Source organism: Podarcis gaigeae (assembly GCF_964106915.1).
Source record: "Podarcis gaigeae genome assembly, chromosome: 15".
In the NCBI taxonomy this organism is placed as follows: Eukaryota; Metazoa; Chordata; class Lepidosauria; order Squamata; family Lacertidae; genus Podarcis; species Podarcis gaigeae.
The window spans coordinates 41,551,824-41,564,532 of NC_139692.1; the positions used below are offsets into that span (position 1 = coordinate 41,551,824).

General features: G+C 44.3%; 1 protein-coding gene across 4 annotated transcripts in view; it reads left to right on the forward strand.

The window, feature by feature from the left end:
- TRIM37 (tripartite motif containing 37) overlaps positions 1–12,709 on the forward strand; it is a 40,021-nt gene that overhangs the window by 20,519 nt on the left and 6,793 nt on the right. For all 4 annotated transcript variants that reach the window (XR_014558465.1, XR_014558466.1, XR_014558467.1 and 1 more), the window contains exons 14-22: positions 900–1,079; positions 1,730–1,844; positions 3,002–3,214; positions 4,515–4,651; positions 5,994–6,088; positions 7,823–8,023; positions 10,028–10,333; positions 11,834–11,965; positions 12,428–12,614. Coding sequence is in view for 1 of the 4 variants with exons in the window: in XM_083715065.1 (XP_083571191.1) it covers positions 900–1,079; positions 1,730–1,844; positions 3,002–3,214; positions 4,515–4,651; positions 5,994–6,088; positions 7,823–8,023; positions 10,028–10,333; positions 11,834–11,965; positions 12,428–12,614 (1,566 nt within the window). In the remaining 3 variants the exon portion in view is untranslated. The remainder of the gene's footprint in view (positions 1–899; positions 1,080–1,729; positions 1,845–3,001; positions 3,215–4,514; positions 4,652–5,993; positions 6,089–7,822; positions 8,024–10,027; positions 10,334–11,833; positions 11,966–12,427; positions 12,615–12,709) is intronic.

Consider the following 12,709-nt stretch of genomic DNA (forward strand, 5'->3'; position numbering starts at 1 on the left):
TTTTGATGGTACAGTTGTACCTTGGTTTTGAACAGCTTAGTTCATGAACAACTAGGAACTCGAAAGCTGCAAACCCGAAAGTAGGTGTTCCAGTTTGCAAACTTTGTCTCAGAAGCTGAACATTTTTTGTTGTAGACAGTTGTAGCCATGGTTGCACCGGTTGTTCTTACCCTCTTGTGTCAGGTGTGCCCTCCAGATAAGATGCTGGACTCTCAACAACCCATCAGCTTCTGGCTGGCGAAGGTTACAGTGGGCCACCACGGCTGTCTGGCATTGGTTGTTACCTCAGTGTATACCCTTATCCATGCACCCATCACATCAGCATTTTTTAAACATCCCAGGGAGATATCTATGGCCTCACTGTTGCTAGTCTTTGAAAAAAGGCTGAAGACACACACATTCAAGTCTGTGTTTGGTTGAATAGTAGTGCTGCTGTTGTGGATTTTATTTAGTTGTATTTTCATGTGACTTATAGGTTGCCCTGTGAGGGCAGCCATGCATTGAAATGCAGGTTTGTTTTTTGTTTTTTTTAAACAAAACTAAAAGCTGGTAGAAAGATGACATGCTTGCTATTTGATGGAAATTTATTAATTAGTGAAATGTAACTTAGGATATAATTGTACCAACAATTACTGTAACAAAGCTCAACAATTATAACTGAAGTAACTACATGTTCTCCCCCTTTTTGCCACTGCCTCATTCCCCTTCCACTTCCTCCTGTGTGAATATACAGAATGTAAGCCCCTGGGGGGCCAGGCCCTGTCCTCTCATTCTTTGCAAAATGCCATGTACATGGGTGGCACTATAAAATTAATAGATGTTAATGTATGGTTCCACATAAGGTCAGGTTCCACTGGGTGATTTATTTTCTGTTTGCCTGTGGCATTTTTGTTTTGTAGGTATGAATACCGTGTGGAAATGGTCCACCAGTCCACTAATGATCCTGCTAAAAATATCATTCGAGAGTTTGCGTCTGATTTTGAAGTTGGCGAGTGCTGGGGTTACAACAGGTTCTTTCGACTGGACTTGCTTGCTAATGAAGGCTACTTAAACAGGCAGAATGACACTGTCATCTTAAGGTACGGGAGAGCCCTACTGTGCAAGTGCTGTAAGGGTGCAAGATGACCACAGATAGCTTTTTGAGGGTGAACAGTAGGAAAAGGAACCTCTTGGCACTACATCCTATATGGTGGGGGAGCAGCCCTTGCCTCACTCTATTACTGTATGTAGTGTCATAATGGTGAGAGGAGTTCAATTTAACTTGTTTAGTAGGCCTGTCTCCTAAAAGGTTCTCAAGAATTTTAATTGAGTAATCATTGCCCAATAAATGTGAATATTGGCTCGACCTCCAAGGTGGTGCCTTTTGATGTATGAGGACTTTGCAGATTAATAGATGCAAGCTACCTGTCACTGCTACAGGGAAGGGTATTCTCTAATATAATTTTGATCTCTGTTACAGTAGCAAAATAAGCATCAGTAAACAAAGTGTGACCTTTAAGCTCTAGCTGATTTAATTCACTGATTTAAATTAGCAGCCTAAATTTTTAGCAGCAAATGGGATGAAGCTGGATGGCTCTGTCCCTCCTTTCAGATTCGTCTTTAACGATGGTGACACAAGGTTGCTGTTGCAGCTTGGTAGAGAACCCAACTGCTAATAGAACATGCGTTATTCTTGTATGGGACTTTTGTAAGCATTGTGAAGTCTTCCCCTCCTTCTGCCCCCCACAAGGTTCCAGGTGCGGTCACCCACCTTCTTCCAGAAATGTCGGGATCAGCACTGGTACATTTCTCAGCTGGAAGCTGCTCAGACAAGCTATGTCCAACAGATAAATAACCTTAAAGAGGTGAGCAGCATTGTGACACATGAATGCTAAATTGAGAGACAATGCCATTAACTATAGTGGGTGACTGATATTTTGGGGGGCAAGTGTATTGGGCTAATTTGAACAATGAAATCATGAACGTTAGTGTGTTGTGCTTGTTTCCCAGACTGCTGAGCGTTGAGGAACCTTTCTTATTTTCTGTATTTTGAAATTGGAAGCATGCTTCAATTTACACTTGGGTCCATGGGAAGTTTTCTTACGTTGAGTAATAACATTGGTCCATCTAGCTCAGTACTGTCCACATTGAGAGGCAGCAGTAGTTTCAGATGGGGCATTCCCATTACTACCTGGAGATGCCACTGGGGATTGAACATAGAACCCTTTTGCATGCAAAGCATGTGCTCTACCCCAGGCTTCCTCAACCTCGGCCCTCCAGATGTTTTGAGACTACAATTCCCATCATCCCTGACCACTGGTCCTGCTAGCTAGGGATCATGGGAGTTGTTGGCCAAAAACATCTGGAGGGCTGAGGTTGAGGAAGCCTGCTCTACCCTTTGTGCTGCAGCATCTTTCCAGATGTGCAAGAGCTGTTTGCCTTTAGAAGGACCTACCTCTGAATTTCTGCATGAGTCACTGATCTGGGTGTGCTTTCTCAGGCAGGTAAAGCTGCTGCATCTGGAGTGATTGATCCAGTCACATCCAATGTAGAGATGTGTCAGAGCTATCTGTCTCCAGGAGAGGCTAATTGGAAAGAGAAAAGTGAATCAGGAGTAGATGTGGTGGGGTAATCTCTTTGGGTACGTAACTTGGGCGTCACAGCTCTTGCTGTCAGTCACCATGTGGTTTGCGAACAACTGGTTTAGTATTACAGTTGTACTTTGGATCTCAAATGTCTTGGCTCCCGAACAAATTGGCTCCTGAACAATCAAAACCTGGAAGTGAGTGTTCCGGTTTTCAAACAATTTTTGGAAGCCAAATGTCCTCAGCTTCTGATTGGTTGCAGGAATTAGAAGCCACACTTTGGTTTCTGAACATTTTGGAAGTCGAATGTACTTCTGGAACAGATTCTGTTCGACTTCCAAGGTACGACTGTATAAAGAATGTTGGCTACATTAAACCTATGCCTTCTGTTTTCCATATGTGTATGCTTTATTTTCTTTTTCTTTTTTAAATGACAGAGGCTTGCAATCGAGCTTTCTCGTACCCAGAAATCCCATGGCATGTCTCCCCCTGATACTCACCTCAGCCCACAAAGTGATGATGGTCCAGAAGCAAGACCTAAGAAGTCAGGATCAAACTCTGAAGTGCATCTTGAGGCTGTGGCCAGCACAGCATCTGCTAGAGAAGCAAAGGATGACGAGGAAGAGAAAATACAGTATGAAGACTTCAATGTAAGAATCCTCCTCTCCTGCCCTGGTGAATTTGCAGTAATGACCAAACATGAGATCGTGTCAATGGCCCTTTAGTCCAGCATCCTGGTTTCACAGTGGCCTACTAGATGCCTCTCCTGAGAAGCCCAGAAGAAGACGCTGAGCACAACAACACTCCTCATTTGTGAATCCCACACTGTGGTGATTGGCCACTGATAGCCTTCTTCTCCATGAATTTGTCTGAGTCTCTTTCAAAGCCATCCAAGTTGTTGACCATCACTATTTATTGTGGGAGCAAATCCCAATGCCTATAGATCAGCCTGTGCTAATGGAGAGGGGTTGTGCTTGGGAAGCAGGAAAGGGTAGATCACAGGTACACATCTGAAAATAGTAGCCAACCTGTTTTGCTAACTGTTGCTGTGTTGTTTGAATTTCAAAACAGATTACATGCTGGGTGGTACTGAGGGACATCTGGTAAAGGAGCCTTTTATCAGTGCTGAAACACACACCCTTTCAATGTCTGTGCCCAGAGCATGCAAATCAGTGTTTAGTGTTGCTGAATTCTATCTTGCATAATGTATAATGTATTCTGTTTTTGGTAGTCGTGGAAACCTTATTCATTGACCACTACCTTGGCTTTGGAGATTTCAGAAGGCAGTTTCAGACAGACAGTATCTGTTTTTAATCAATAAGACCTAGAAAAATTGTTTTTTTATCAAAGTAGAAATTCTCAGGGAGCTCAGTTCTGTACCTAATACCATGCCTTCCTTCCAAGAATGAGGATGTTCTTAGGTACTCTGTCCCACTTACTTACAGTTAGCAAGCCAGTAGACATTACGCTTGTCCATGCTGTGAGAGGAAAGTCCTGTTCTGCCATGCTCCAGGCATCAGAAGATAATCTGATTCTGGAATAGGGCCAGCTACCCTCTGGAATTCTGGGGGTATGGGCAGAGTCCTGTGTGTTCCTGGCTTACATAAGAATATAAGAAGAGTCTGCTGGATCAGACCAATGGGCCATCTAGTCTAGAATCCTGTTCCCACAGGGTTCAGCCAGATGCCTGTGAGAAACCTGCTTCCAGAGTTCCTTCTTTCCAGTTAACCAGCTAAACATTAGTGTCACTGCTTTCTCTGCACCAGGATAACCAACATGGTCCTCTCTTAGTGGTGTGGACTCCATAATCCCCTGACCGTTGGCCACGCTGGCCGGGGCTGATGGAAGTTCTTGGGCTACCAACTGGAGAGCAGCCTGTTGGCTGCCTCTGCTCCGCACTGCACACAGAAGCATTATTTCAGAGCCATTTTTGCATACTCTTAACTGCAGCATGAACTCTCAGATGGGGACCTTGATGTCGATCTTGTTGGGGAGGACGAGGCAAACCACCTTGACGGCAGCAGCTCTTCAGCTAGTTCCACAGCGACCAGCAACACAGAAGAAAATGATATTGATGAAGAGACCATGTAAGAGACCCTGTTCTTGTTCTGCCATCTTTGTTGTCTGTTGAAATGGAAGCCCCTTCCATTTGGAGGCGGGGTGGGAGGGGAAATCCTACCCTACATTATTGTTGCTCCCAAGGCAGCTAACAAAGCATAAGGAAAAATGAAACACTGTAATAATTTTTTTTATCTATTTTATTTATTTAACAAAATTCAGACAGCGCATGGCTGCAATAAAACCTGTAAGCAGTTTGCAAAAAAAAAAAAACCCCAACGTAATTATCAATAAAAGGACAGGTATTCAGAAGATAATGCAAATCAACAAGCCAAAAAGAGATTAAAATTCATGTCCAGTTCTACATGTCTAGAAAGGCTTGCCTAAAGAAAAATGTCTGGAGAGGCAGCACAGAGGTACAGAATAAGTATTGTGTGGCACCTGTAACATTGAAGCAGTCTGCACTTACAAATATTTGGCTTCTTTCTAAGACTACATGCCTGTACATTTCAAATGTGATGTTTTTTCCAGTGGTCTATGCTTTTAATAGAATGAGGGTTCAAGGGCTGAGAATAGTGATGAATGAGCATTTTTAGCACTGGGGTATTGTTTATGAGTTTTGTTGGGGTTGTTGCTATTAATTTTTTAATATCTTTTATTTTGGATCTAATGATTTATGTGGAAATTGTTCAGTCTGGTTGTGTATTTTTTGATATTGCTAAGCTTGTATTTTTTATATGTTGCAATCCACCTTGAGCATGGTTTTAACTTTGGAAAGGTAGCATACAAATAAAATGATTGATTCATTGATTGATTGAGATAGCAGAATGAACTGTACCACTTCAGAGTGTAAGTGGGAGATGAAGTGGATATTTAACACACTTGTGGCCATGCAATCGAACTTGCCCTCCATCTCCTCTCCCTATGTGCCCCCTAAAATGTGTTCTGGGGGTTCCCCAAGCTATCTAGAACAGATTTGGGGAGGGTGCAGGGGGAGAGGATGGGGAAATTCTGTTGTGGAAATGGAAATGTTAAAGGGTAGAAAAAACAAGTCTTCCTGCAAGGAGAAAACTAGCAAAGCTAGAACCTTTTGGATACCTACCTTGTAGGGAGTATTGAAGTAGCTGAAGGGGTAGAATCCATTCCAGCACCCTGGGACTCTGCTGCTTCATTCTGCTGCATATATAGACTAAGCCTTAGATGCAGTACTTGAGTGTTGTAAGTACATGCGTGAAAGAGTGGTTTTATCCCATAACAATGAATTTGCTAATCTGTGCAGTTTAAAATCTATGAAATTCTTTTAAGCACAAGTGATTTTTCAGAACAAAGGCTTCAAAGGAGCTCTTTGTTTTTGTTCAATTTGTTTCTTAGGTCTGGGGAAAATGATGTGGAATACAATCACAACATGGAGCTGGAGGAAGGAGATATTGTGGAGGAGGCAGCTTCTGCCGCAGCAGGTGCCTCGGGTATGAATGGGACCCTTTTCCCATTAACTGCATCTTAGTATACGGAGCCTGCTTTCCATCCTTCTCCTTGTTCTCTCACTGCCACGTCAGAGGCAACGCAGAGCTGTGTATTCCGCAGGATTTTCTATTTTTGGAACTGCTGCATCATGTACCGTATGTGGAGATTATTGCAATGTAGGGCAGTCTTCCCATTGGCTCACAGTCATGGGAGGTTTGCAGCTGAATTTCCTTAAGGGCTTTTAAAAAACGCATCAATGGAGTGCTGACGCTTCCCAGTCTTCTTTTTTAAAAAGAAAAGAAAAAAAGTACTCTTAAGTAGAGCCAGTGGTTGATTTCCTCTTTTGCCTTTTACTCATTTTCCTTTTCCCTTGGGAGTGTTGACACTTTATCTTAAAGAGTGTGATCTTACTGCATAAGCTTCCTTACTGGGGTGAGGAAGGGATGAAATGTGTGAACCTCTTAAGTATCAAGTGGAGAGGAGTCCAAGGGAATAGTGCCTATACATTTGACTAATTCAGACACAGATTCTTCATCTGCGGCCGGGATTTTGAAAGCTCTTGGAAGGTTTCTTTTTAAATAAGCACTTAAGATACCAGTTCTAGCAAAGATCTGTCAATTATCCTGCTGGGAGGGAAGCGTTGATGGTGTTGTATTGCAGTTCTCCTTATAACTGTCTAAATCCTATTGTGGCTCAGATAGCAATCACAGGCATACGACAGTTAAATTATACCTCTGTTAGAATTCCTTCTGCGCCAGGAAATTAATTCATATTTAGCTGATTAATACCACCCCCTTTACAGGAACAGAGGTGGAGGCATAATGTCTGCAGAACTAAGTGATTGATTGTGTTCCCTAGCCTTCTCTTTTTAAAAGTGTTTGCTGTCTGTAAAATCCTCCCTCACTGGTGTCTGTCTGTAACCCACTCAATTCTGAGGAATCTCCAATTTTGCTAATTGCGTGTTCTTAATCACCTGCTTTGCCAGAGCCCCTTAGTGGCTTTTTATATGGGTGTTTATTTTCCCCATTCAACTAACTTACAGCTGGCACTGTTTCCCTGCACAGACTTTTGCACCAAGAGTAGTTTGGCTACAATCCTGTCAGACACACATACTGAATCCGCTATTTGGGAGAGTGGAGGTTGGCAACTGCAGCGGACGGGGCACTGCCCCACCAACCTCAACCTGCCCTCAGCCAGCCTCCGCCTGCCTGCCTTCTTACTTACAACCAATCCAGGGAGAGGTGCTGCCTGTCGGCTTCCTCCTTCTTAGTGTTGCCCTTGTACAACTCAGTAGGGAGAAAGGTGGGAACAAAATTAGAACTATTAGAGCCAGTGTGGTGTAGTGGTTAAGAGCAGTAGACTCGTAATCTGGTGAACTGGGTTCGCTTCCCCGCTCCTCCACATGCAGCTGCTGGGTAACCTTGGGCTAGTCACACTTCTCTCTGAAGTCTTTCAGCCTCACTCACCTCACAGAGTGTTTGTGGTGGTGGGGAAGATGAGAAAGGAGAATGTTAGCCGCTTGGAGACTCCTTCAGGTAGTGATAAAGCGGGATATCAAATCCAAACTCCTCTTCTTCTACTACTCTTCTCCTGTTGGTCTCTCTGCCTTCCATCTCACCAGTCCCAATGGGTGGCAGCCACCCCTGACTTGAGAAGGCCTCCACTGCTGAATGTGAAGTGCTTTGGACATTCTTAAAGTGTTATAGAAACACTAAGCATTCTTCTCCTCCTTCCAGGTGGGAGCCACGGCTATCCCACTGCAAGCAGCCGCATGTCCAGGAGGGGAGGGAGCGCACTAGGCTCTTCAGCCAGTAGCAGCTTACTTGACATAGACCCTTTGATTTTAATTCACCTGTTGGACCTGAAGGACAGGAATGGGATGGAAAACCTGTGGGGCCTACAGCCGCGCCCTCCTGCTTCACTGCTGCAGAACAGAGGTGAGTGGATGGAACCCCCCCCCCCCGCCATCCAATCAACAGCATTAACAGGATGGAGCTTTCTGAATGGTTTCCTGTTCAAATTGCTTTGCTATACAGTGGGACCTCGGGTTAAGTACTTAATTTGTTCCAGAGGTCTGTTCTTAATCTGAAACTGTTCTTAACCTGAAGCACCACTTTAGCTAATGGGGCCTCCTGCTGCTGCCGCTCTGCCGGAGCACAATTTCTGTTCTCATCCTGAAGCAAAGTTCTTAACCTGAAGCACGATTTCTGGGTTAGCGGAGTCTATAACCTGAAGCGTATGTAACCTGAAGCGTATGTAACCTGAGGTACCACTGTACTTGGAATGGTTTTTAATGTGAAGCAACAGAATGTACTTCAATCATTCAGTTGTGTGTTTAAGTGAAAACCTTTGTGTGTCTTGGAATTGGCTGCTAAAGCTATGCAATGCTAGGTTAGTGTCTGTCACATAGGGTCTCTTTCTGGGAAGGATTTGATTTATAGTCTGCACTTGTTTTCCCCAACCTCAGTTCTGCCCATCCTCATCTCCTAAGATGTTTTAGACCATAACTTCCATCAGCTTCAGCCATCATGGGCAATGGTCAGGGAAGATGGGAGTTGGAGTTTAAAATATTTGGAGGGCACCGGGTTGGAGAAAGCTGAACCCGGACCTGAACCCTGAAGACAACCAAGGGGGTGTGCATGAGGTTGGATGTAGCCATTTGGCTTAAACCAGATATCTTAGGGTTTTTATCCGGTGTTGTCCACATAACATACTGTTGTTGTCCAGCCTAAGAATTCTCTAATAATACATTCCAGTTCTGTTTTCCTTTAGTAGCGTACTTGCTGCTGCAGATGCTTCTCCTTGGTGTTGTTTGAGATGCCTGCAGACCTCAGCCCATGGCCCATCTGAGCTCTTAGAGAGGCAGGCATGATCTCAGGGCAAACCAGCCATGTTTGCCATATTTTCATCTGTCTTTCAAACACTGGAGATGTATTTTAGCCTTAACTGGGCACGTGCCAGAGGAAAGGTGACCTAACCATACACGTCCTTTTGTTGCTACAAACCAGTGAAGGTCAAACTTTAATGTTTTTATTTTGTTTGGAGTTAATTGGCCTGGAGCCACTGATACCTGGTTTCAGGTCACTTTGAAGCAACCATTTTGTTGACTTTAGAGAGCAGAGGATAAAATGATGATCCATCTGGTACACACACACACACACACACACACTTTTTCTTCTTTCCATAGCAACACCTCTTGTACTGTCAGCTCTAAAGATAGGAAGAGAGAGAGAGAGAGAGAGAGAGAGAGAGAGAGAGAGAGGCTGGAACAGAACTTGGCTGCTGCAGTCTGGCAAAATTAAGCAGGCTTCATGTTATCAGTAGAAAGAGAGGTGGCTAAGTGGCTTGTGAAGTTATCCAGATTCGTAGGCAGGGGGATAATGACAAGGTGGCCACTGACAAGGGAGCTCTAAATTTCAGCTAGGAGTGAGGTGATGGGGAGCGAACTTTACTGCCGTTTCCATCGCCATGTTTCGTGGTACATGTGTTGTGATTCTTTGAGTGGGCAGAGGAAGAGATCTGATTATATCGTGTCTTGTTGGAATGCAGCTGGGATAACTACAGCAAATTTAAGGACTTAAATGAGCATTCTGATGTATATCCAGATGCACATTCTGAGCAGAACCCAGAGCTTCAGAGCAAAGGCAGTGCAGCTTCAGTTTGCCTTCACTGATGTGCCCGCATGGCCACATCTGATTGGTTTCCAACCGCATCACTTTTGCTGTGCAGACTGCATGGTTTGTGCTGGTTCTGTAATTGCCAGCATGTATGGTGTACACAGAACAGCCAACAGAATGAAATCATGAGCTCTGTGATTATGGAACTAGCTGGGGAGCAGAAAAGGCGTCTTCCGCGGCGCAAGACCCAGGTATTTGCTCTCTGTCTATAGACATTGTCTTGCTGGGCTTCTAACTTTTTCCCTCCATTTCCTCTCTGTCAAGCATCCTATTCTCTCAAAGAGAGGGATCAGCGGAGGCACCAGGCCATGTGGCGTGTTCCGCCAGACTTGAAGATGCTGAAGAGGTTGAAAAGCCAGATGGCTGAAGTCCGCAGTAAAATGTCAGATGTGAAGAACCAGCTGTCGGAGGTCCGGAGCAGCAATGCTTCTGATGGGCCAACCGCTTACTCGTTTCCTGGTGACCAGGGAACCTTGGCTACTTGTGGGACGGAGAGCTACAACAAGCTGCAAGAACTTGGGAGGGAGCTGCTGACAAAATCATCCCTCTCTAGCTGCTACATACGGAATTGTAAGTAGGGAAGGGGGCTTAAGTGTCCCTTTTTTGCAGAATGGGGCCTGTCTGCCTGAGAACAGAAGTATGCAGCCTTTCTATAGCTTAGCCGTGAGTGCGCCTACTCTGAAGGTGGCAAAAGAAGCTGATAGCATGCACTCATGGTTCCATTGGAATGGTTTTAAATAAACCTTTCCAGCCAGACATTTTGATTTGTGGATTTACATGTCCAGCAGCTTGGAAGCCTATATAGTTTTCTGATCCAATTTCAAACCAACTGCGCCTGTACTGTGAATGTTAAACAGCTCTTGCCAAAGCAGCCACCATGATGGTGGTTCTCTTGAGGGTTGTTTTTACTCAAGTTAGTGGCCTCCTGGGATTCTAAGAATTCCAGCCCTGGGGAGTATTGAAACATGCAAGTGTTGAAACAATCTGAAAAAAGACTTTCAGATGAGGTTCCTCATGTGGTGCGTTTCTGGTACTTCACACAGAGCAGAGCAGGCCTGCATAACTTGATCTACCAAGCCCGGCACATGCCTGAGCCTATTGTGGCGTTCTCCAGGCGCACTCCATGATGTTGCAGTCCTGTGTAGGTTGAAAGTTCAGGAGGGTTATTAAGCTGCCGGGAAGCTGTGTTCTGCTTGATAGACTGCAGCAGGCAGGCCTGGTGTAGAAATAATTCATTAGAATTTAAATGAAGCAAAACCTTCAATAGATTGATTTGATTTATTACAGTCACAGACCAATAAAAGTTGATGCAAACAGGTTGATTTACATAATAAGAGAACAGACAGAGGAGCCGAAAGGGACTTCTTCCTTTACTCTCTGCTTTCTCATTTGTATTGAGGATAGAGATAATTTAACTAATGTATGAAGAATCATTGCTTACACAGCAAGATAACAGGATTTCAGCAGGTCTACCGGGTAGAGAGTTCTTAATAACAATTAAGTAGGAGCCTCTTCATGTACCCAAGGATCGTAGGCTGCTTCCTTACCCCTGGGTCAGGCCCCTCATCTCAATAGCTGAATATTATCTACTCTAACAGTAGTTCTCCAGGGTCTCCAGCAGAGACAGGTCTTTCCTATCTGTGCTTCCAGAATATGCTTTTAGCTAGACACCAGAAACTGAACCTTCTGCATTCAATGCATGTGCTCACACTGAGCTGTGCCCCCACTAGATGCTCTGTGATCTCCCATCCCCAGAACTGGAATTACGAAGCTTTTAATCAGTTTAGGTGACAGATGTGCTTTGAGGTGCTCTGGTTTAGATACTAAATAACTTCCGTTGTAGCAGCAGTTTTCAATGATGGAGATAATTAAACTTGCAGAGTGAGAAAGGCATGTGGGGAGGTTTACCCTAAGAAAGGGAATGTCTCATCTCCCTGGGGGGCAAGTGGGATGTCACCCTCATTTTCAGAGTCATTACTGAAAGGTGTGATAATGGTAACATTAGTTGTTATTTTTTGTTTTTTAATGCTGGTTATTTTAAATGTAGGTTTCCTTTTCTAAATCTTGCAGCCACAAATAAGAAAATTCATTCAAACAAAGCTAGTCGAAGTGGAGCAGCAGGGAGTCTGTCTCTGCGAAGAGCAATGGATTGCGGTGATGGAAATCTTCACTTGAAGGGAGATTGTCAGATTTCCTCTGAAGGTATAAACAGGTTTTGTGTGTGTGTGTGTGTGAGAGAGAGAGAGAGAGAGAGAGAGAGAAGAAAGAAAGAAAGAAAGAAAGAAAGAAAGAAAGGAAGGAAGGAAGGAAGGAAGGAAGGAAGGAAGGAAGGAAGGAAGGAATGTAGGTAGGTAGGTTGGTTTTTGCTGTTAATAGACCTTACAATAGAGCAGGGGTAGCCAACATGGTGTCCTCCAGACTCCATCATCCCTGACCATTGGCCATGCTGGCTGGGGCTGATGGGTGTTGAAGTCCAGTGACGTATGGAGGAGACCCCAATGTCTACCCATGCAATAGAAAGTTGTTCATAAACCAAACCACTCAAAGTATCCAGGCTTGACAATATACAGTACTTTCCAAAGCATGGATTGTGTGCTGCAACATTGGGATCCTATTGTTATAGCCTGGGTGGCCGTGTGACACACTTGCCTTGCCTTTCCATAGGTTGCCTGGGAAACCCAAAGCCCAGCAGTAGGCATGGCTCCCCCAGGTCCTTGACCAACGGCTGTGCCTCAGAGCCATTGTCTAAGCCCGAAGACAGGCAATGTGAAGTCTCAGATTCTGATGTTGGTGCATGTGGCTTAAATGGCAAAATGCCTATGGAAAAGGCCAGGAAAATAACTGCTGTGGGGTAAGTTTGTGTTGCTCAGTTAGCCTGTTTGTGGCTTCAAAGAAAGGAACATCATTTCAGTCTCATCTTGTGGCTTTTGTAGCATATTTCTCAAC